This window comes from Dendrobates tinctorius, unplaced genomic scaffold, assembly GCF_039654945.1.
Source record: "Dendrobates tinctorius isolate UK_male_01 unplaced genomic scaffold, ASM3965494v1 ptg000120l, whole genome shotgun sequence".
NCBI classification, from domain to species: Eukaryota; Metazoa; Chordata; class Amphibia; order Anura; family Dendrobatidae; genus Dendrobates; species Dendrobates tinctorius.
The window spans coordinates 9,610,588-9,631,843 of NW_027361788.1; the positions used below are offsets into that span (position 1 = coordinate 9,610,588).

The following is a 21,256-nucleotide window of genomic DNA, read 5'->3' on the forward strand; positions in this document are numbered from 1 at the left end:
GTTCTGTGAGTGACAAAGCGCTCAAGAGATGTTCTGTGAGTGACAAGATGCTCAAGAGATGTTCTGTGAGTGACAAAGCGCTCAAGAGATGTTCTGTGAGTGACAAGATGCTCAAGAGATGTTCTGTGAGTGACAAAGCGCTCAAGAGATGTTCTGTGAGTGACAAAGCGCTCAAGAGATGTTCTGTGAGTGACAAGATGCTCAAGAGATGTTCTGTGAGTGACAAAGCGCTCAAGAGATGTTCTGTGAGTGACAAGATGCTCAAGAGATGTTCTGTGAGTGACAAAGCGCTCAAGAGATGTTCTGTGAGTGACAAAGCGCTCAAGAGATGTTCTGTGAGTGACAAGATGCTCAAGAGATGTTCTGTGAGTGACAAAGCGCTCAAGAGATGTTTTGTGAGTGACAAGATGCTCAAGAGATGTTCTGTGAGTGACAAAGCGCTCAAGAGATGTTCTGTGAGTGACAAGATGCTCAAGAGATGTTCTGTGAGTGACAAAGCGCTCAAGAGATGTTTTGTGAGTGACAAGATGCTCAAGAGATGTTCTGTGAGTGACAAAGCGCTCAAGAGATGTTCTGTGAGTGACAAAGCGCTCAAGAGATGTTCTGTGAGTGACAAAGCGCTCAAGAGATGTTCTGTGAGTGACAAAGCGCTCAAAAGAGACGCCCCATGAGAAACAAAACGCTCAAGAGACGCCCCATGAGAAACAAAACGCTCAAGAGACGCCCCATGAGAAACAAAACGCTCAAGAGACGCCCCATGAGAAACAAAACGCTCAAGAGACGCCCCATGAGAAACAAAACGCTCAAGAGACGCCCCATGAGAAACAAAACGCTCAAGAGACGCCCCATGGGTGACAAAATGTTCAAAAGAGACCATCCATTGGTGACAAGACGCTCAAAAGATGTTCAGCGGGTAACAAAACGCTCAAGAGAGACGCCCATCTTTAGAAGCTCCCCATTGACTTGTACAGTATGGCGTCCGAGCAGCCGGTCGCTTCTATTAACAGTTTCTCATCTTTGGAAACCTAAAATGGTTAAAAACTGCTGAAATCCCTGAGCACGTGGTGTGCCCGTACCAATGGTTAAAGCGTGTTGTTTGTGACGTTTTCCACACAAAAAAAGAAATCCAAAAACTTATCATATTGTCACAGGCAGACAGGAAAAAACACCACCAAAAACGCTTCAGAAATTTTTTTCACAAGCCTCCAAAAATAATGAATTTTTGCACACATCAGTGTCAGATAATAAAGTGTTTTATTTCACGGTTTCCACAGAACAAGCCCTGACCCCTCTGGATACCGGGCCGCAGTTGCTAAGCAACAAGCAGGCGCCATGTCCCTCCCTCCGTGAGGTCGCTGATGCGTTTCCGCTTCCTTTTCACTCTCCGCCCGCCGGAGCCACCGGAAGCGGAGGGAGCCGGGCGGAAAGGAACGGGAAGCCCGTGACAGTAACCAGCGCCGCCACCTCCCTCCCCGTCACCCCCGCCATCACTGTGTGGAGTCCCCCGGGTCACCCCCAGAGTGCCGGGACCCCCGCGCTGCCTGTCACACCCCCTCCCTGCCCGCCATGGCCAAGAACACACAGTCGTCGCGTTTCCGCAGGTTTGACATCGATGAGTACGACGAGAACAAGTTCGTGGACGACCAGCTGCAGGAGGAGCCGGCGGAGCCCCAGGGGCCGGACGAGGGCGAGGTGGACGGGCTCATCAGGCAATATCCTGCGCTGCCGCCAGCAGGTCGGGCGGGGATGTGGGGACAGCAGCCATTCATTCTCTGCCTGTTACCGGGGTGCAGGGGTTATGGCGGGAGGCTGGCGGAGACACCCAGGTACCGGACCCTGGGGCACAACTTCTGCCACTGAGGAAAGTCCACTTACATCTATGGGATTTTCTCTTGACAGAAAGCTCTGCGCCATGCTAAAGGGGCCGGTGTCATTTCGGAAGTTAATTTGGACTAGGAAATAATGATTTCAGGATTCGGTGTCCATGATATTATATATAGGGGCTGTAGGAAAGATGGCATCTAATGATCAGCAGCGGGATCGTGTGGCGAACCCCCAGACCTATTAATGATGTAGCTTGCATTAGGCCCCCATAGATTTGAGTGCGATTAGGACATCTCTGCGCCGGGCTAATGCCTCTGGAGCCGTAATAGTGTGCAGCGGTGGTCTCTGGAGCCGTAATAGTGTGCAGCGGTGGTCTCTGGAGCCGTAATAGTGTGCAGCGGTGGTCTCTGGAGCCGTAATAGTGTGCAGCGGTGGTCTCTGGAGCCGTAATAGTGTGCAGCGGTGGTCTCTGGAGCTGCCGTAGTGTACAGCAGTGGTCTCTGGAGCTGCCGTAGTGTGCAGCGGGGGTCTCTGGAGCCGTAATAGTGTGCAGCGGGGGTCTCTGGAGCCGTAATAGTGTGCAGCGGTGGTCTCTGGAGCTGCCATAGTGTGCAGCGGTGGTCTCTGGAGCTGCCGTAGTGTGCAGCGGTGGTCTCTGGAGCTGCCGTAGTGTGCAGCAGTGGTCTCTGGAGCCGCCATAGTGTGCAGTGGGGGTCTCTGGAGCCGTAATAGTGTGCAGTGGGGGTCTCTGGAGCCGTAATAGTGTGCAGCGGTGGTCTCTGGAGCTGTAATAGTGTGCAGCGGTGGTCTCTGGAGCTGCCGTAGTGTGCAGCGGTGGTCTCTGGAGCTGCCGTAGTGTGCAGCAGTGTGCAGCGGTGGTCTCTGGAGCCGTCGTAGTGTGCAGCGGGGGTCTCTGGAGCCGCTGTAGTGTGCAGCGATGGTCTCTGGAGCTGTAATAGTGTGCAGCGGTGGTCTCTGGAGCCGCCGTAGTGTGCAGCGGTGGTCTCTGGAGCCGCCGTATTGTGCAGCGGTGGTCTCTGGAGCCGCCGTAGTGTGCAGCGGTGGTCTCTGGAGCCGCCGTAGTGTGCAGCGGTGGTCTCTGGAGCCGCCGTAGTGTGCAGCGGTGGTCTCTGGAGCCGCCGTAGTGTGCAGCGGTGGTCTCTGGAGCCGCCGTAGTGTGCAGCGGTGGTCTCTGGAGCTGTAATAGTGTGCAGCGGTGGTCTCTGGAGCCGCCGTAGTGGGCAACGGTGGTCTCTGGAGCCGCCGTAGTGCGCAACGGTGGTCTCTGGAGCCGCCGTAGTGCGCAACGGTGGTCTCTGGAGCCGCCGTAGTGCGCAACGGTGGTCTCTGGAGCCGCCGTAGTGCGCAACGGTGGTCTCTGGAGCCGCCGTAGTGCGCAACGGTGGTCTCTGGAGCCGCCGTAGTGCGCAACGGTGGTCTCTGGAGCCGCCGTAGTGCGCAACGGTGGTCTCTGGAGCCGCCGTAGTGCGCAACGGTGGTCTCTGGAGCCGCCGTAGTGCGCAGCGGTGGTCTCTGGAGCCGCCGTAGTGCGCAGCGGTGGTCTCTGGAGCCGCCGTAGTGCGCAGCGGTGGTCTCTGGAGCCGCCGTAGTGCGCAGCGGTGGTCTCTGGAGCCGCCGTAGTGCGCAACGGTGGTCTCTGGAGCCGCCGTAGTGGGCAACGGTGGTCTCTGGAGCCGCCGTAGTGGGCAACGGTGGTCTCTGGAGCCGCCGTAGTGGGCAACGGTGGTCTCTGGAGCCGCCGTAGTGGGCAACGGTGGTCTCTGGAGCCGCCGTAGTGGGCAACGGTGGTCTCTGGAGCCGCCGTAGTGGGCAACGGTGGTCTCTGGAGCCGCCGTAGTGGGCAACGGTGGTCTCTGGAGCCGCCGTAGTGGGCAACGGTGGTCTCTGGAGCCGCCGTAGTGGGCAACGGTGGTCTCTGGAGCCGCCGTAGTGGGCAACGGTGGTCTCTGGAGCCGCCGTAGTGGGCAACGGTGGTCTCTGGAGCCGCCGTAGTGGGCAACGGTGGTCTCTGGAGCCGCCGTAGTGCGCAACGGTGGTCTCTGGAGCCGCCGTAGTGCGCAACGGTGGTCTCTGGAGCCGCCGTAGTGCGCAACGGTGGTCTCTGGAGCCGCCGTAGTGCGCAGCGGTGGTCTCTGGAGCCGCCGTAGTGCGCAGCGGTGGTCTCTGGAGCCGTCGTAGTGCGCAGCGGTGGTCTCTGGAGCCGTCGTAGTGCGCAGCGGTGGTCTCTGGAGCCGTCGTAGTGCGCAGCGGTGGTCTCTGGAGCCGTAATAGTGCGCAGCGGTGGTCTCTAGAGCTGTAATAGTGTGCAGAGGTGGTCTCTGGAGCTGTAGTAGTGTGCAGAGGTGGTCTCTGGAGCTGTAATAGTGCGCAGCGGTGGTCTCTAGAGCTGTAATAGTGTGCAGAGGTGGTCTCTGGAGCTGTAGTAGTGTGCAGCGGTGGTCTCTGGAGCTGTAATAGCGTGCAGCGGGGGTCTCTGGAGCCGCCGTAGCGTGCAGCGGCGGTCCCAGAACGTCACTGATGTCCACATTTTTTATTTAGTGTTAATTTTGACAGTCTTAGAAATGGTAATATCTTAAGATTTCAGCAGCTGATGTCCACAATATTGTATTTAAGGGCAATAACGAAGGACGATGCTAAGGTCGCAATGTGGAAATGTAATGACATTCCGGTTCGGTGGGAGACCCCAAGGCCTGTGGGGGTTTTAGGTCACAGATTGAAAGCGGATTTGCCCCCATAGTTAGTGACTAAGAGACTTCTATGTAACCATACATACAGGAAAAAAAATACATAATTAAAAAATAATATATATATATATATATATACACACACTCACTGGCCACTTTATTAGGTACACCTGTCCAACTGTGTGTTAAGACTTAATTTCTAATCAGCCAATCACATGGCGGCAACTCAGTGCATTTAGGCATGTAGACATGGTCAAGACAATCTCCTGCAGTTCAAACCGAGCATCAGTATGGGGAAGAAAGGTGATTTGAGTGCCTTTGAACGTGGCATGATTGTTGGTGCCAGAAGGGCTGGTCTGAGAATTTCAGAAACTTCTGATCTACTGGGATTTTCACGCACAACCATCTCTAGGGTTTACAGAGAATGGTCCGAAAAAGAAAAAAAATCCAGTGAGCGGCAGTTCTGTGGCCGGAAATGCCATGTTGATGCCAGAGGTCAGAGGAGAATGGGCAGACTGGTTCGAGCTGATAGAAAGGCAACAGTGACTCAAATTGCCACCCGTTACAACCAAGGTAGGCAGAAGAGCATCTCTGAACGCACAGTGCGTCGAACTTTGAGGCAGATGGGCTACAGCAGCAGAAGACCACACTGGGTACCACTCCTCTCAGCTAAGAACAGGAAACTGAGGCTACAATTTGCACAAGCTCATCGAAATTGGACAGTAGAAGATTGGAAAAACCTTGCCTGGTCTGATGAGTCTCGATTTCTGCTGCGACATTCGGATGGTAGGGTCCGAATTTGGCGTAAACAACATGAAAGCATGGATCCATCCTGCCTTGTATCAACGGTTCAGGCTGGTGGTGGTGGTGTCATGGTGTGGGGAATTTTTTCTTGGCACTCTTTGGGCCCCTTGGTACCAATTGAGCATCGTTGCAACGCCACAGCCTACCTGAGTATTGTTGCTGACCATGTCCATCCCTTTATGACCACAATGTACCCAACATCTGATGGCTACTTTCAGCAGGATAATGCGCCATGTCATAAAGCTCGAATCATCTCAGATTGGTTTCTTGAACATGACAATGAGTTCACTGTACTCAAATGGCCTCCTCAGTCACCAGATCTCAATCCAATAGAGCATCTTTGGGATGTGGTGGAACGGGAGATTCGCATCAGGGATGTGCAGCCGACAAATCTGCGCCAACTGTGTGATGCCATCATGTCAATATGGTCCAAAATCTCTGAGGAATGCTTCCAGCACCTTGTTGAATCTCTGCCACGAAGAATTGAGGCAGTTCTGAAGGCAAAAGGGGGTCCAACCCCTTACTAGCATGGTGTACCTAATAAAGTGGCCAGTGAGTGTATATATATATGTGTATAATATATATTTTTTTTAAATTCATGTGCTTGGGGCTAAGCATTTTTGTAATTGAGTTTCATTGAAAATTTTGTACCGTTTGTCTTCCACAGCCCATGTGCTTGACAGTCTATTACTGGCTGAAGAATGAGTTAACTGAGGATCTGTCAGTGAGCTCACTGTGATGTTGTGACTGGGAGTTTGTAACTCTTTTTCTTGGCTCCTGTCAGCTGACATATGACCACAGACCACATCAAATTTACATCTTGATTTTGCAATGAGTGAAAAAAAGGTAAAATCTGCAGCAGAGAGACACAATGCTCGAAGGGCTGGAATACGGTCTGCAAATGGCCCTTATTACAGCTGTACTATGGGGTGCCTGGCAGTAGAGGGTTTGGCAAAATTTGGTGCACAGTCTTTTTTTGTTGTCCGGTCCCCCAGTTCTGGTTTATAGGACCAGGCCTCGTGAATGTGGTGTAAGATCATCTGCAATGTATAGATAGGACTTGCTGCTTTCTTCATTCTCATTTTCTCCCTCCCTGACAACAGAAGTGTCACCTGGTTTTCTTCTTTCTTTTGCCTGCTTCATTGTATGCTGGGATCCCCGGTTTAGTAAGCGTGATGCTTGGTGTTGGGTGTGATACGTTGTTTGCTTTTATTACACGTTGGTAAATAAATTGCTTTGTTATACCATAAATATTTGTAAAGCTTTTCCTGTGACGGCCAGCAGTGTTTATACGGCTTCATCCTCTTCTGCTAAAGTGATCCTTCTTTTTGCCTTTTCCCCCCACTTTCACCAACCAATGTGTTTGCATTCTGGCTCCTAAACTAGTTGTCTCCCCCCAAACTTTCCTAGAAACTTCTGTTACCACGACAGCACCTGTCGCCCACCTCTACGCAATCTCTGTGCAGATTTTATTTTGTAGTTGCGTGTTTGTGAAAAAATATTAAAATGGGTTTTCCAGTTTTGAAAAAAGAATATGCCTCTGGTTCCAGTTTTTGTTGTATTCACCATCCCCCGGTCCAGTGCTGAGTCTGCACCGCACACTTCCCGGTGTCTGTTATTGTCTGCAGCGTCAATGTCACATAAACATCACTGTAGTCAATCAATAGGCATGGAGTAATGATGTCAGCTACAGACCTCTGGAGCAGTGGTGAAGACTCAGCAGTAGACCTGGGGAGGGTGAGCATTTTTTTTTTCTTTATATAAACCAATTGCTGCTGGTGGGACAGGGCTTTTCCAAAATCAGAATCCCCTCTTTAAAATAGTGTTCACCTCGCTGCCTCTGTATTACACAGCATACTTCTCTCTGGACAGAAGATTTTTCTTCTTATCAACTCCATGAGAGATCAGTGTCCCCAAAGCAGTTGCAAAACTACAACTCCCCATCTTGTCCAGACAGGAGTTGTAGTTTTGCAACAGCTGGAGAGCTTTAGTTTGGAGAACACTAACCTAGAAGGTGCAGGTTTTTCAAGAGAAAGCGATTAGTGCAGCAGAGGATTTCCAGACTATGTATTGAAGGTGCACACGTTACACGGGTGTGCCGCTGAATGGACGTCTTTGTAACTCCCTGGCATGGGAGTGACGACTTCTGTAACGAAGGGCTCTCGCCCACCACACCCTGATTATGTTTGACTTTGAGTTGTAAAAAAAAAAAAAAATCCTGTCTGGTGTAGTAACAAGCGCTGCATTCCTCCCCACAGCCCGAGGATGCGGTCATAGTCACACAGGTAGTTGCGTTTTACAGCCTGGAAAATAGTCCCTCCTGATGCCCTGAGACTGGCACGACCATGTCTGGATATGCAATTTACAGACGCGACCATCATAGGTTTATTGCGCCTGCTGCTTGCGGCCTCTGACATTGTGTCTTTGCCTAGTAACTTTTCACACATATCGTTGTGTATCTAAGCTCTTACATTGGTAGTAGGTGGCACGTGGTGCAGCAGGATTTTCCTGTCTGGGAAACTTCAGTGGGGCAGCACTTGGTTAAAAAAAAAAGTTGTGATTATGTTCCTCTAAGGCAGGGGTGGGGAATCTTTTTTTCCTCCAAGGGCCATTTGGATATTTATACCATCCTTCAGGGGCCATACAAACTCCGCCCACAAAGTAGATCCTGACTCTGGCACTGGTGTCAGGACGTAATCTTTCATTGCATGCCCTTCAATGTTTAGCAGTGAACACTGTGTGTGTGTGCTAACAGAGCAAGAAGAAATTAATGAGCTTGTGGCAATCAAAATACAGCTCCCTTCCCAAGAATGCGGTCCCTGAGAATCTGCTCGGGGGCCTGATAAAAGGTCATCGAGGGCCGTAAATGGCCCTGGGGCCTGAGGTTCCCCATCCCTGCTCTAAGGGCTCGTAGGTTTCACGGATAACACTCATATCTGTGATATTCCATGAAGCCGTGCACATGTCTAATTTTATTTCTTGGACTGCGTAGTCCAAGGAATAAATAAGAGATGTCCAATTTGGATCTGTCTGTGGAAAAAATCAGACTGCACTCTGATGCCACCCAAGTGTGATCTCATATTCACGGACTGACAGAATGGAGAAGGTAGAGAAACTTTTGTTTTTTCTTTTTCTCTCCACCTCTAAGAAAAACTGATCACATTCTGATTACTCTCATCATAACCGTTTGAAAGAAACAGATTGTATGACCCTATCCTAAAATAAAGGCACCGAAAATATAAACCCCCTCAATTGAACTTTTGGGCAAAGTTAAGTGACCGTGAGATACACTGCCATTCAAAAGTTGTGGGTCACCCAGACAATTGTGTTTTCCATGAAAACTCATACTTTTACTAATCAAATGTGTTGCCAAAGGAATTGAGAATCTAGTCCAGACATTGACGGGGTTCGAAAAAGAGATTTTTATTTGAAATAATTTTCTCCTTCAAACTTTGCTTTCGTCAAAGAATGCTCCCAATTCCAGCATTGCAGACCTTTGGCATTCTAGCAGTTAATTTGCTGAGGTAATCTGGAGAAATTTCACCCCATGCTTCCAGAAACCCCTCCCACAAGTTGGTTTGGCTTGGTGGGCACTTTTTGCGTACCATACTGTCAAGCTGCTCCCACAACAGCTCAATGGGGTTGGGATCTGGTGACTGCGCTGGTCACTCCATTACAGATAGAATACCAGTTGCCTGCCTCTTCCCTAAATAGTTCTTGCATAATTTGGAGGTGTGCTTTGGGCCATTGTCCTGTTGTAGGAAGAAATTGGCTCCAATCAAGCGCTGTCCACAGGGTATGGCATGGCGTTACAAAATGGAGTGATAGCCTTCCTTATTCAAAATCCCTTTTACCTTGTGCAAATCTCCCACTTTACCAGCACCAAAGCAACCCCAGACCATCACATTACCTCCACCATGCTTTACAGATGGCGTCAGACACTCTTCCAGCATCTTTTCAGTTGTTCTGCGTCTCACAAATGTTCTTCTGTGTGATCCAAACACCTCAAACTTGGATTCGTCTGTCCATAACACTTTTTTTTCCAATCTTTCTCTGTCCAATGTCTGTGTGCTTTTGCCCATAGTAATCTTTAACTTTTATTAGCCAGTCTCAGATATGGCTTTTTCTTTGCCATCCTGAAGGCCAGCATCCCGGAGTCACCTCTTCACTGTAGACGTTGACACAGGCGTGCATGTACTATTTAATTACGCTGCCAGTTGAGGACCTGTGAGGCGTCGATTTCTCTAACTACAGACTCTAATGTGCTTGTCTTGTTGTGCAGCGGGGCCTCCCACTTCTCTTTCTACTCTGGTTAGAGCCCACTTGAGCTCTGCTCTGAACGGAATAGTACACACCGTTGTAGGAAACCTTCATTTTCTCGCATGGAATAGCCTTAATTTCTAAGAACAAGAATAGACTGTCGCGTTTCACATGAAAGATCTTTTTTTCTGGCCATTTTGAGAGTTTAAGGGAACCAACAAATGTAATGCTCCAGATTCTCAACTCGCTCAAAGGAAGGTCAGGTTTATAGCTTCTCTAATCAGCCAAACTGTTTTCAGCTGTGCTAACATACTTGCACAAGGGTTTTCAAGGGTATTCTAACCATCCATTAGCCTTCTTACACAGTTAGCAAACACAAACTACCATAAGAACACTGGAGTGATGGTTGTTGGAAATGGGCCTCTATACACGTATGAAGATATTGCATTACAAACCAGACGTTTGCAGCTAAAATAGTAATTTACCACATTAACAATGTATAGAGTATATTCCTGAATCATTTAATGTTAGCTTCATTGGAAATAACTGTGCTTTTCTTTCAAAAATAAGGAAATTTCTAAGTGACCCTAAACTTTGAACGGTAGTGTACATTCATTTCCGCGAAAGCTGTGTGGTGATCGCCATAGCCAGCATTGCTGCTCTTGCAGGGTGCTCCGCTTTTCTAGAGTCCTGAAAAGGAGTATTACCTAGTTTTCTAGTCTGTGTCCATCTACTTGTTCAGATGAGTATTTTTGGACGTAACGTTAAGTCAGCTACATAAGCGCCTGTCCACACTGGAAATATGGCAGCGTGCAGTGAAGCTGCACGTGGACGCAGTCAGTTTTGTTGTTACTGTAACACTGAGGTTTTTCACCCGCAAATCCTAATGGAAACTCAGTGTAACCGCTCCGGGGGGTCGCACTGCTAATGCTCTGGCTGACACATCAGCGTAGAGTTGTGGTCACACAGGTTTTATTGCCTGGATTCTGCTCCCAAACACACTGCAAATACTTTGAATAAGCTTCCTGTTGCTTCCAATGGGACAACTTGCCTATAATGCGTTGTTTTTTTCCCAACGTTGATTACAAAAAAAAAAAAAATAAAAATAAAAGTCAATTAAGACCTTTCTTCATGGCAAAAACTTGAAGGCTCCAAATTTGTCCACTAAGTCAAAGGAAGCATGAAAAAGAGATATTTCTATGAAGATATTTCAGCAACTAGAATCCAAGTAAAAAAAACGTGTACTAGAGATAAGTTCTCAGGACTCTGGTCCAGCGTTGGGACATTGGTACTTGGGGATAGACGGGAGCCTCACGAATCTTTAACCTTCCGGCGCGGCTTTTGATTCGCCGGGGCTGACGTCACGTTGCACAGATGACATCACGCCAGCCCCCATAATTCAAATGCCGTGACGGAGGGTGCGAGATTCATGAGCTTCCCTTTTAGCCACTAAGCATCGCCGGACCGGAGTCCCACTAATAACCCCGCTCACCTCTGTGTACCCTTGGGCCATGTTCACACAGTGCAATTGTGCTGCATTGTTTTGCTGTAAAATTATCATGTTTTAACACAATTTCAGAAAATAGATGGAAATCAATGTTCTCGGCCATCTGGCATGGAAAATGAATGGAACCGGCCATTACTTCACCCCATGCTTAAAACTACGGGGGGGGGGGGGGGGGGGGGGGTCTTAGCAGTTGAATACAAAGTATATGTACACATGCAACCCAAATTTGGTGCATATGAATGTCCCCTAGATATAATGAGCCAAGGCTGCTGTACGATGTTGGTGTTGATGGGGAGGCAGGCTGCATTTTCCCCAAACTTCAGGAAGCTGTGACAGCACAGGGGTAGGAACGCCAGGACTAGTATCACTGAGAAACCCAACATTCAGGTCTTCTCTCATTTACCATTGGCCTAATATGAACTGACTCTTATTTCTAATCTCCGACACCTTTCTGTTTGTGTATCCTGGCTAATTCACGCCCCATATAGCGGCTCATCCTTGGTCCGCCTGCAAGTCCTTGTCTGACGGTGCGCCTGTAGCGGCGTTGTGCCTATGATGCTGTTGGATCAGAAATCTGCTGAAAAGTGGGGACTTGTGCTTGTAATATGGACCAGGGAGTGCAGCAGTGGTGTGAACTAGGCTTTATGTATGTGGTAGGTAGATGCCAAGGTGGACGGGCACTAACTAAGAGCAGCTTGGTGTCTGGCAACCTATGCAGTGTGAGTGACCAGCATGTGATGGTACATTTAGGCAGAGGACAGACCCTCGCCAGTCGGCTCCTGATCACTTGTTGCCTTGCAGACCCTGAGTAAGCATCCTGCACCTACGGTAGACTGGCTCAGACGCCCTCCTTTCTTATAATGCAGGCTTGGCTTCTATGATGTTGCGTGCGGGGGGATCGCCGTGTGATAATAAGTGAAGCTGCTGATCTGTGTGTCCCGGAGTCTGGTCTTGTACACACAAGTTGACTTTGCGCTGTCGGTTTGTACAGTTCGGCCCCCGAACTCCTTTTCCTTTACGTTCTCATGTAGTGAATCATTACACAGGCTCCTGCCGCTACGTCACATCCAACATTTCTACCAAATTCCCTATTTTAGAAATGTATCGGCCACAGCACTAAATATAGGATTGTGACTGGGCGACATCTGTATTCCTGGGGGAAAGCATTACGCCCGCGCTGCCGGGTGTGGACTGTGAGTACGCAGGCAGAGGGTCCGCGTTAACACTTTGCTGCAATCCATAACCCTGTCTTAACGTGCTGGAAGAATTGGGGAGGCATGAAGGAATAGGACTGGCTATATCACATAAAGCCCTGCATTTATTTTATGTACCCCGACATTGCCAGCAGGGCAAGTGAAAGCAATAAGTCATCTGTATATTGGACGGGCATCCTGGCTTTATTACAGTGAGCGCTGAACTTTGCAGTCCTTTTTTTGATCTGATTGTAGAAGGATCCTCTGTATCCCCTACTAAAGACCCCTGACTTCAGACTTCTGTGTACGGACTGGCCATTGATCTGAACGCAACAGCCTATGACCCTGCCAAGTTTGAGTCAGCAGTCCGCGGTGCTGTCCATGCCTGGACTGATACAGACGTCTGTATACTTATTTCCTTTGTAGCGGTGCTTAGCGTCATGTTTTGTGTACAGATGTCCTCAGGATTCCCGATGGGGGGGTGGATTATCCCCTTTAAACCTTTTCTCAAGCTTCAGAATGACTAAATGGACTCTGCAGTGTTCACAATATTTTGGCCCTGTCCTGAAGCAGCATGGAGGCCACATAGTAGAGGGGGACTTCTTGTTCTCTGTGTGATTGGGCCGGTACATGAAGGCGGTTTCTGTGTCTGTTCACCTTCTATAACCAGCCATCGTTCACTTTCCGACCTGAATGAGAGTGGCTTGTGGGGCCGCCTTGTGGTTAATCAGTGGTTGGAATTTTCCCCAACGTCACAATGGTGAGACTGTTTTACTGCAGTGTTTTTTTTCCTTTTTGATTATATAGAAGCAGCTGCCGTATAAGGTGAGGAATACAAATAAAGGTTACAGTTTTAGGTTAGAAATATGACAAAATCCAGTATTCTTTCTTGGCCTAAATCGTGCACATATTGTACTGAGCATTGTAGCAACCTGATTACGGGGGGGAAGAAACATCACTATTGGGCACAATTGGGGGATATTTCATGGCTTCCTTCACACTCATGGGTTTGTCTAATCTGAACTTGGTGGAATTTCTTGTTTGAGTGGCGTGCCTTGCCACCCTCCTCCTCCAACGCCTTGTCCCCGCCCCCTTGTGTTATTTCTGATATGTCAATTGTGATGTTCCCGGAATGTTCTTTAAAGGCTTATTCTCAAAATTAAAAGTTAAAATCTGTCAACAGGATAGGTGAGAACTGTGATCAGATCAGTGTTGGTTTGAGTGCTGGGACCCCCCAATGGTCCCAAAATTGGGGCTCAAAATTGGTCCATCGGACTGGAGCCATGGCTGCTCATGTGCCTCACTGCTTCTTTCATTGTCTGTGGGACTATTGAAGATGGCATCGTACAACATTATGCAGGTTGGACTCCCACCAATGAGTTATCCTCTCTCCTGTGCATAGGTGATACCTAAAAGGGTTATTCCCAATATTAAAAGTTATCTTTGAGGCTTGAATACATGTATGGTGGCCGTGCACCATCACTGCATGGAGCAGGCTCAGGAGCTGAGTATGCTCTATGTAATGTGGATGCCATCTGTGTTACACAGCTGGCAGCTGAGAGTGATGTGATTGGAGCGAGTTAGTTACATCAGTTTATCCTCTGAGATGCCAGTGTCAAGCATAAAAACACTCTTATCACTCTGGAGCCCATCAGCACCTTTGCAGTGATTTTGTGGGGTGCTGAGGGATTGCAGGCAAGCGAGGGCCTTCGTGGCTGCTGTGGTATTAATATTAAGACCAACCTGTGTCCTGGGTTTCATAGGAAGCCAGTAATGTTACAATGCACCACAATACTACTTTGCTATTACAGTGTAGTATAGAGGCGATCAGGAGACTGCAGGTTCGAGTTTCTCAAGGGGGACTAAAAATTAAAATAACAATAAAAAAATTTTAATGTATAAAAAATAGAAGTTTAATTCGTCCCCTCCAATTTCCCCAAACTTTAACGGTAAAATGTAAAATACTAAAAATATGGACTAATTGGGTATCGCCGCTTAAAGGGGTTGTCCGGGCTTTTCACATAATCTCAGTACATATCTGGGCTGCAGAATTATGACAATAAGTAATTTACTTTCTGTCACTAGTTTGCACGGTTTTCTAGATATTCTGAACAGAACGTCCAAGGGGGGGGTGTTATGACATTGAAATGAGTACTAGTCGTAACCTCCTACCCTACTCCAAACATGCCCTCTATAGCACCAACCCCACCCTCCATAGCTACAGGCCCTCCCCGTCCACATGAAGCAGCCCTCATCACACAGTAAGGAATTCTTCCCCTCCAGCAGCCTCAGTGCAGAGAGCAGCTGCTCCTCCCCCAGACACACGCTGAACAGTGATCTATGGAAAGTGAAACTAGTGAGGAGGGAAAATCGTCCTGCCAGCAGCCTGGGACAGTGAGGGAAGGAATTACTGATAATGAGTTATGTATTGTAATCATGGAGTGGCCCAGAATACAGGACGATTTTCCCTCCTCACTTGGTGATTCGTTACTTTGTGATGAGGGCTGCTTCATGTGGACGGGGAGGGCCTGTAGCCATGGAGGGTGGGGTTGTTGCTATAGAGGGCATGTTTGGAGTAGAGTAGGAGGTTACGACTAGTTCTCATTTCAATGCCATAATACCCCCCCCCCCCTTGGACGTTCTGTTCAGAATATCTAGAAAACCGTGCAAACTAGTGACAGAAAGTAAATTACTTATTTTCATAATTCTGCAGTCCAGATATGTACTGAGATTATGTGACAAGCCCGGACAACCCCTTTAAGTAATTGTCCAAACTAATAACAGAAAAAAAAAATCTTGGGCAATAAAAAACAAAAAAAAAAAAGGAAAAGGTGGAGGAAGAGAGCAAAAATGACCTTTTTTGGTGCTTAAAAAGTTAATATGTTAAATCGGCCCCTTTAATTTTTATTATAAATATTCGTAGAATCATTCAGTGCTCCGTTATTACTGGGAAAGGGTTAGGGATTTTATTCTTCCTACATTACATTATCTGGGGTCTTTCTGTATTAACAAAACTGTAGGTGTCCAAGCCGAGGATTCGTGGTTACCAAATGATTAGGAAGCCGTGTGAGAAATGTCTGGTGTGTTAATGTCATTCTGTAGTGTTCAGGTTTTAATAGGATTTAATAAGAACATAGGTGAAAGGATTTGTGTAGACATGGTGCTCCCTGTGCTGCAGCTCTCGCCTCCTCTCTACCAGCGGGAAGTCCCAGCACAATTGTAATCAATAATATGCCAGCCCACTGGATGTGGCCATAACGCCTCTATTTATGGAAAAAACTCACCGCGCGGCAGCACATTGTGCACCGAAAGCCTGGGCAGTTCTTAATGTGTCATTACAAAATCACCTGTGGTGTAAATCATTTTTTAATTTAATATTTTTCTTGCAATTTTAGACTCCTACTTCCAGTTTTCCATGTAGATATTAGCTACTAAATGGAGGCCTGATGCTATCGCATCGGGAGGGCAGTAATGTCATGAAGGGGGCAGACTTTGCAGTGTTGAGAATCTCTCCCCCCATGTGCTCACCCACCTATCCACTCTCTCTTTCCCCATGTGCTGACTTCTCCCGTCTGTGCTCTCTTCTTTGACCTGTCTACCCCATGTGCTATCCCCCTTGTCTGCTGTCTCTCTCCTTCCTGTGCTGTGTTCTCCCCTCATGGGCTGTCCCGTTTGAGCTGTCTCCCCCCATGCCCTGTCTCTCTCACCCCTGTGTCTGACCGTGTACAGAACATACCACAGCTCCTGGGGAGGGGAAGAAGCAAAAGACAATACTGACACTACAGGAGGAGATCGCAGAGGATACATTTTGTGTGGTAAAATATTGTTTAAAAACAGTCAGTGAAATATTTTACCTCACAGAATGTATCCTCTGCGATCTCCTGCTGTAATGTCAGTATTGTCTTGCTTCCTCCCCTGCTCAGGGGCTGTGGTATATTCTGTACACAGTCAGACACAGACAAATTTTAAAATGAACTTTCGTTCATGGGAAAACTCCTTTAATGTGACCGGCTTCCTCTGCCTGTAGACACGTCGTGCATCTGCTGCTGGGATCAGCTGAGTGATTCACTGCACCTGCGCAGAATTCGCGCAGGTGCAGTGCGACAGTGTTCCGCTGGTGGTACCGCGCAAGAGGCTGCGTGAGTGTGTGGTGCGTATAGAGTGTGTGTTTGGTGCGTACAGCGTATAGAGTTTGTGTGTATGGTGCGACTGTGTTCCGCTGGTGGTACCGCGCAATAGGTGGGTACCAGCAGCAGTTTCCATATTGAGACAGCCATCACTTGGGTGTTCCCAGTATGGCGGTCGGTGAACTTCCTCCGCTGGGAATTCTGGGATACGGTGGCAATATAAATAGATGATAAAATAACAGAACCTACTTATTTGGATGAGGTGTTGTCTGTTATTGTACAGGAGGAGGTGAGCTGTAATAACACAGGATCAACCATTGACAATGTTATCTATATAGAGGTGTTATCAGTAATTGTACAGGAGGGGGAGGAGGTGAGCTGTGACATCATCTGTTGTGCTTGGTGGATCCTGTGTTGTCTACTGTATATAGAGGTGTTTTCGGTCATTATACAAGAGGAGGTGGTGAGCTGTGACATCGCCTATTGTGAATGGATACTGTATTATCTACTGTATATAGGTGTTATCCAGGGCTGTGGAGTCGGTAAAGGTACTGTCACACTTAGCGATGTACCAGCGATCCCGACCAGCGATATGACACGGTCAGGATCGCTGGTACATCGCTAAGTGGTCGCTAGTGAGCTGCCACACAGGCAGATCTCACCAGCGACATCGCTGGGGACGGGGGTCGCTACTTACCTGTCACACCAGGCGATCCTGCGTCCTCCCGCCCGGCTCCACACGTCGCTCGTCTTCACAGCAGGAAGCGCCGCAGGAAGCTGACGATGAGAAATAGTCCTGAACGTTCTCTCGCGATCAGCGATTACCAGCGGGGGAGCCAGTCGTAGGTAAGTATCACACACAGAGATATCGCTAGCAATATCGCTATAACGTCACTAGTTATAGCGATATTGCTAGCGATTAGTGTGACATGCCCTTAAGCCAAACCTGCAGCTCCGACTCCCATATATATTGCTTATATTTAAGTGAAAAATGTATTCTAGTACAATGTGAACATCAGACATTAAATCATTTTTATGATACAATAATCAAGATATTTAGATAGAACATAATATTTATTGGAATACAACTTTAGAACACAAAAAACTGTAATAAATTGTAAACATGTAATACACTGTAATATCGATTATTTATTTATATAATATATATATACACTCACTGGCCACTTTATTAGGTACACCATGCTAGTAGCGGGTTGGACCCCCTTTTGCCTTCAGAACTGCCTCAATTCTTCGTGGCAGAGATTCAACAAGGTGCTGGAAGCATTCCTCAGAGATTTTGGACCATATTGACATGATGGCATCACACAGTTGGCGCAGATTTGTCGGCTGCACATCCCTGATGCGAATCTCCCGTTCCACCACATCCCAAAGATGCTCTATTGGATTGAAATCTGGTGACTGAGGAGGCCATTTGAGTACAGTGAACTCATTGTCATGTTCAAGAAACCAATCTGAGATGATTCGAGCTTTATGACATGGCGCATTATCCTGCTGAAAGTAGCCATCAGATGCCTGTTCTTAGCTGAGAGGAGTGGTACCCAGTGTGGTCTTCTGCTGCTGTAGCCCATCTGCCTCAAAGTTCGACGCACTGTGCGTTCAGAGATGCTCTTCTGCCTACCTTGGTTGTAACGGGTGGCAATTTGAGTCACTGTTGCCTTTCTATCAGCTCGAACCAGTATGCCCATTCTCCTCTGACCTCTGGCATCAACAAGGCATTTCCGGCCACAGAACTGCCGCTCACTGGATTTTTTTTCTTTTTCGGACCATTCTCTGTAAACCCTAGAGATGGTTGTGCGTGAAAATCCCAGTAGATCAGCAGTTTCTGAAATACTCAGACCAGCCCTTCTGGCACCAACAATCATGCCACGTTCAAAGGCACTCAAATCACCTTTCTTCCCCATACTGATGCTCGGTTTGAACTGCAGGAGATTGTCTTGACCATGTCTACATGCCTAAATGCACTGAGTTGCCGCCATGTGATTGGCTGATTAGAAATTAAGTCTTAACACACAGTTGGACAGGTGTACCTAATAAAGTGGCCAGTGAGTGTATATATATACACTCACTGGCCACTTTATTAGGTACACCATGCTAGTAACGGGTTGGACCCCCTTTTGCCTTCAGAACTGCCTCAATTCTTCGTGGCAGAGATTCAACAAGGTGCTGGAAGCATTCCTCAGAGATTTTGGACCATATTGACATGATGGCATCACACAGTTGGTGCAGATTTGTCGGCTGCACATCCCTGATGCGAATCTCCCGTTCCACCACATCCCAAAGATGCTCTATTGGATTGAGATCTGGTGACTGAGGAGGCCATTTGAGTACAGTGAACTCATTGTCATGTTCAAGAAACCAATCTGAGATGAATCGAGCTTTATGACATGGCGCATTATCCTGCTGAAAGTAGCCATCAGATGTTGGGTACATTGTGGTCATAAAGGGATGGACATGGTCAGCAACAATACTCAGGTAGGCTGTGGCGTTGCAACGATGCTCAATTGGTACCAAGGGGCCCAAAGAGTGCCAAGAAAAAATTCCCCACACCATGACACCACCACCACCAGCCTGAACCATTGATACAAGGCTGGATGGATCCATGCTTTCATGTTGTTTACGCCAAATTCTGACCCTACCATCCGAATGTCGCAGCAGAAATCGAGACTCATCAGACCAGGCAAGGTTTTTCCAATCTTCTACTGTCCAATTTCGATGAGCTTGTGCAAATTGTAGCCTCAGTTTCCTGTTCTTAGCTGAGAGGAGTGGTACCCAGTGTGGTCTTCTGGTGCTGTAGCCCATCTGCCTCAAAGTTCGACGCACTGTGCGTTCAGAGATGCTCTTCTGCCTACCTTGGTTGTAACGGGTGGCAATTTGAGTCACTGTTGCCTTTCTATCAGCTCGAACCAGTCTGCCCATTCTCCTCTGACCTCTGGCATCAACAAGGCATTTCCGGCCACAGAACTGCCGCTCACTGGATTTTTTTTCTTTTTCGGACCATTCTCTGTAAACCCTAGAGATGGTTGTGCGTGAAAATCCCAGTAGATCAGCAGTTTCTGAAATACTCAGACCAGCCCTTCTGGCACCAACAATCATGCCACGTTCAAAGGCACTCAAATCACCTTTCTTCCCCATACTGATGCTCGGTTTGAACTGCAGGAGATTGTCTTGACCATGTCTACATGCCTAAATGCACTGAGTTGCCGCCATGTGATTGGCTGATTAGAAATTAAGTCTTAACACACAGTTGGACAGGTGTACCTAATAAAGTGGCCAGTGAGTGTGTGTGTATATATATATATATATATATATATATATATATATATATATATATATATATATATATATATATATATATCAATATGTAATAAACCATAAGTGGCAAAAACCGTTTTCAACAAAAACATACTAAATAACATTTGTGCAGTCTATGAATTTGTTCTAAGAAATAGAATTGCCTCCATCAGATCCTCCTTCATAGATGACCTCAAATCTGACCTAATAATTTTAAGGCCAGAGAACAACCTCTCTACACTAACTTGGCTTGGAGGCAAAGCCGTAACCACATGGGCAACACCTCTAACAATTTCCGGGTATAAAGGAATTGCCTCATGCACAGTCAGTTTTGATGAACGGTTGAATTTTTCTATTTCTTTAAGAGCAAGTGAAACATTTTGCTGAAATATGGTCAATCTGCTTGCTATAGGAGACGGAGTGAAATCTTTTTCCTGTGGCAACGCTTTGCCTGCTCCATGTCATCCAAATACTTGTCAAAGTCCTCAGCTGATGAGGATGAAGATATGGCAGCAGTAGCACTGTCAGGACCCAAGTCCTCTTGCACCTGGCAGTCCTCCTGTAGGCCACTCATCCTAACTGCTACCTCAGTCAGAGCTTCTTTTCCTTTAGTAAGCTGTTGATCATCAAGCAATATACAATGACTTGGGTCCACATAAACAGCTGCCAGAAAAATTTTATTTTCCAATAGCTGTGTCTCTCTCCGTTTCATTGAAGCAGAAATGCCATCTGCGATTAAACACCAAAATAGCAAGTTCTTCCGCTCCCTCATGAAAATGCCAGGAGTCAAATCCTCAGCTTGTAATTTTTTAGTCACAGTAAATGGGTGATTAAGCAATTCCTTCAATTCAGCCACCTGTGTCCATTGACCTTCATTTAGGGTTACCCGAGGGTTCGCCATATCTATAAGAAACGGTTTTAGTTGATCAACAATTGCCCTTTTCCAGCACGTCTCTTCAAGATGGAATCAATTTTAGGGGTTCTGGCGGCAATAACCAATTTCCTCACTTCTCCAATCAGATTTCCAGCATGTCCCTCTTGCAGACTATCTCTTATTGCCAGCTGCAGCCTGTGCACAACACAGTGCATGTGATGAATATGAAAGGGTTTTGAAGCAGCTTCAACAAGATCATCTATTTCTACAGTATAATTTTGCTGTTCTTCTGTAGTAATATCTGTTTGCTCCTCAGTTACATGAACAGCACTGTGGCCTTCCATCTCAAACATACTGAATCCTAAATGTTCCTCTAGCTGTTGTTCATTACTCTCATTCATCAGTGTAATTGTACTTATGTTTGAAGCATTGTCCGTTACAATAGCAAGAACCTGTTCTTTTTTGAGTTTGTAATCTTGCAGAACTTTTTCCACTAAGGCCTGGAGAAACTGACTAAAGCTCATAACAGCAGCATCTTTTACTGCCAGCGTGTTGGTAACAATTTTTGTTGTCACAAACATATCGAACATTGATGGCAAAATAGTTCACTCTGTGACGTGTGCAGGCATCCATTTTAAGAAACATGAAGC

At 47.3% G+C, this 21,256-nt stretch overlaps 1 protein-coding gene across 1 annotated transcript in view; it reads left to right on the forward strand.

Annotated features, from left to right (window-relative positions):
• The first annotated feature begins 1,341 nt into the window (after positions 1 to 1,341).
• ARPC5L (actin related protein 2/3 complex subunit 5 like) overlaps positions 1,342 to 21,256 on the forward strand; it is a 36,841-nt gene continuing 16,926 nt past the window's right edge. Inside the window, exon 1 of the mRNA XM_073590723.1 lies at positions 1,342 to 1,712. Within this exon, the coding sequence (XP_073446824.1) occupies positions 1,567 to 1,712 (146 nt within the window). The 5' untranslated portion in view covers positions 1,342 to 1,566. The remainder of the gene's footprint in view (positions 1,713 to 21,256) is intronic.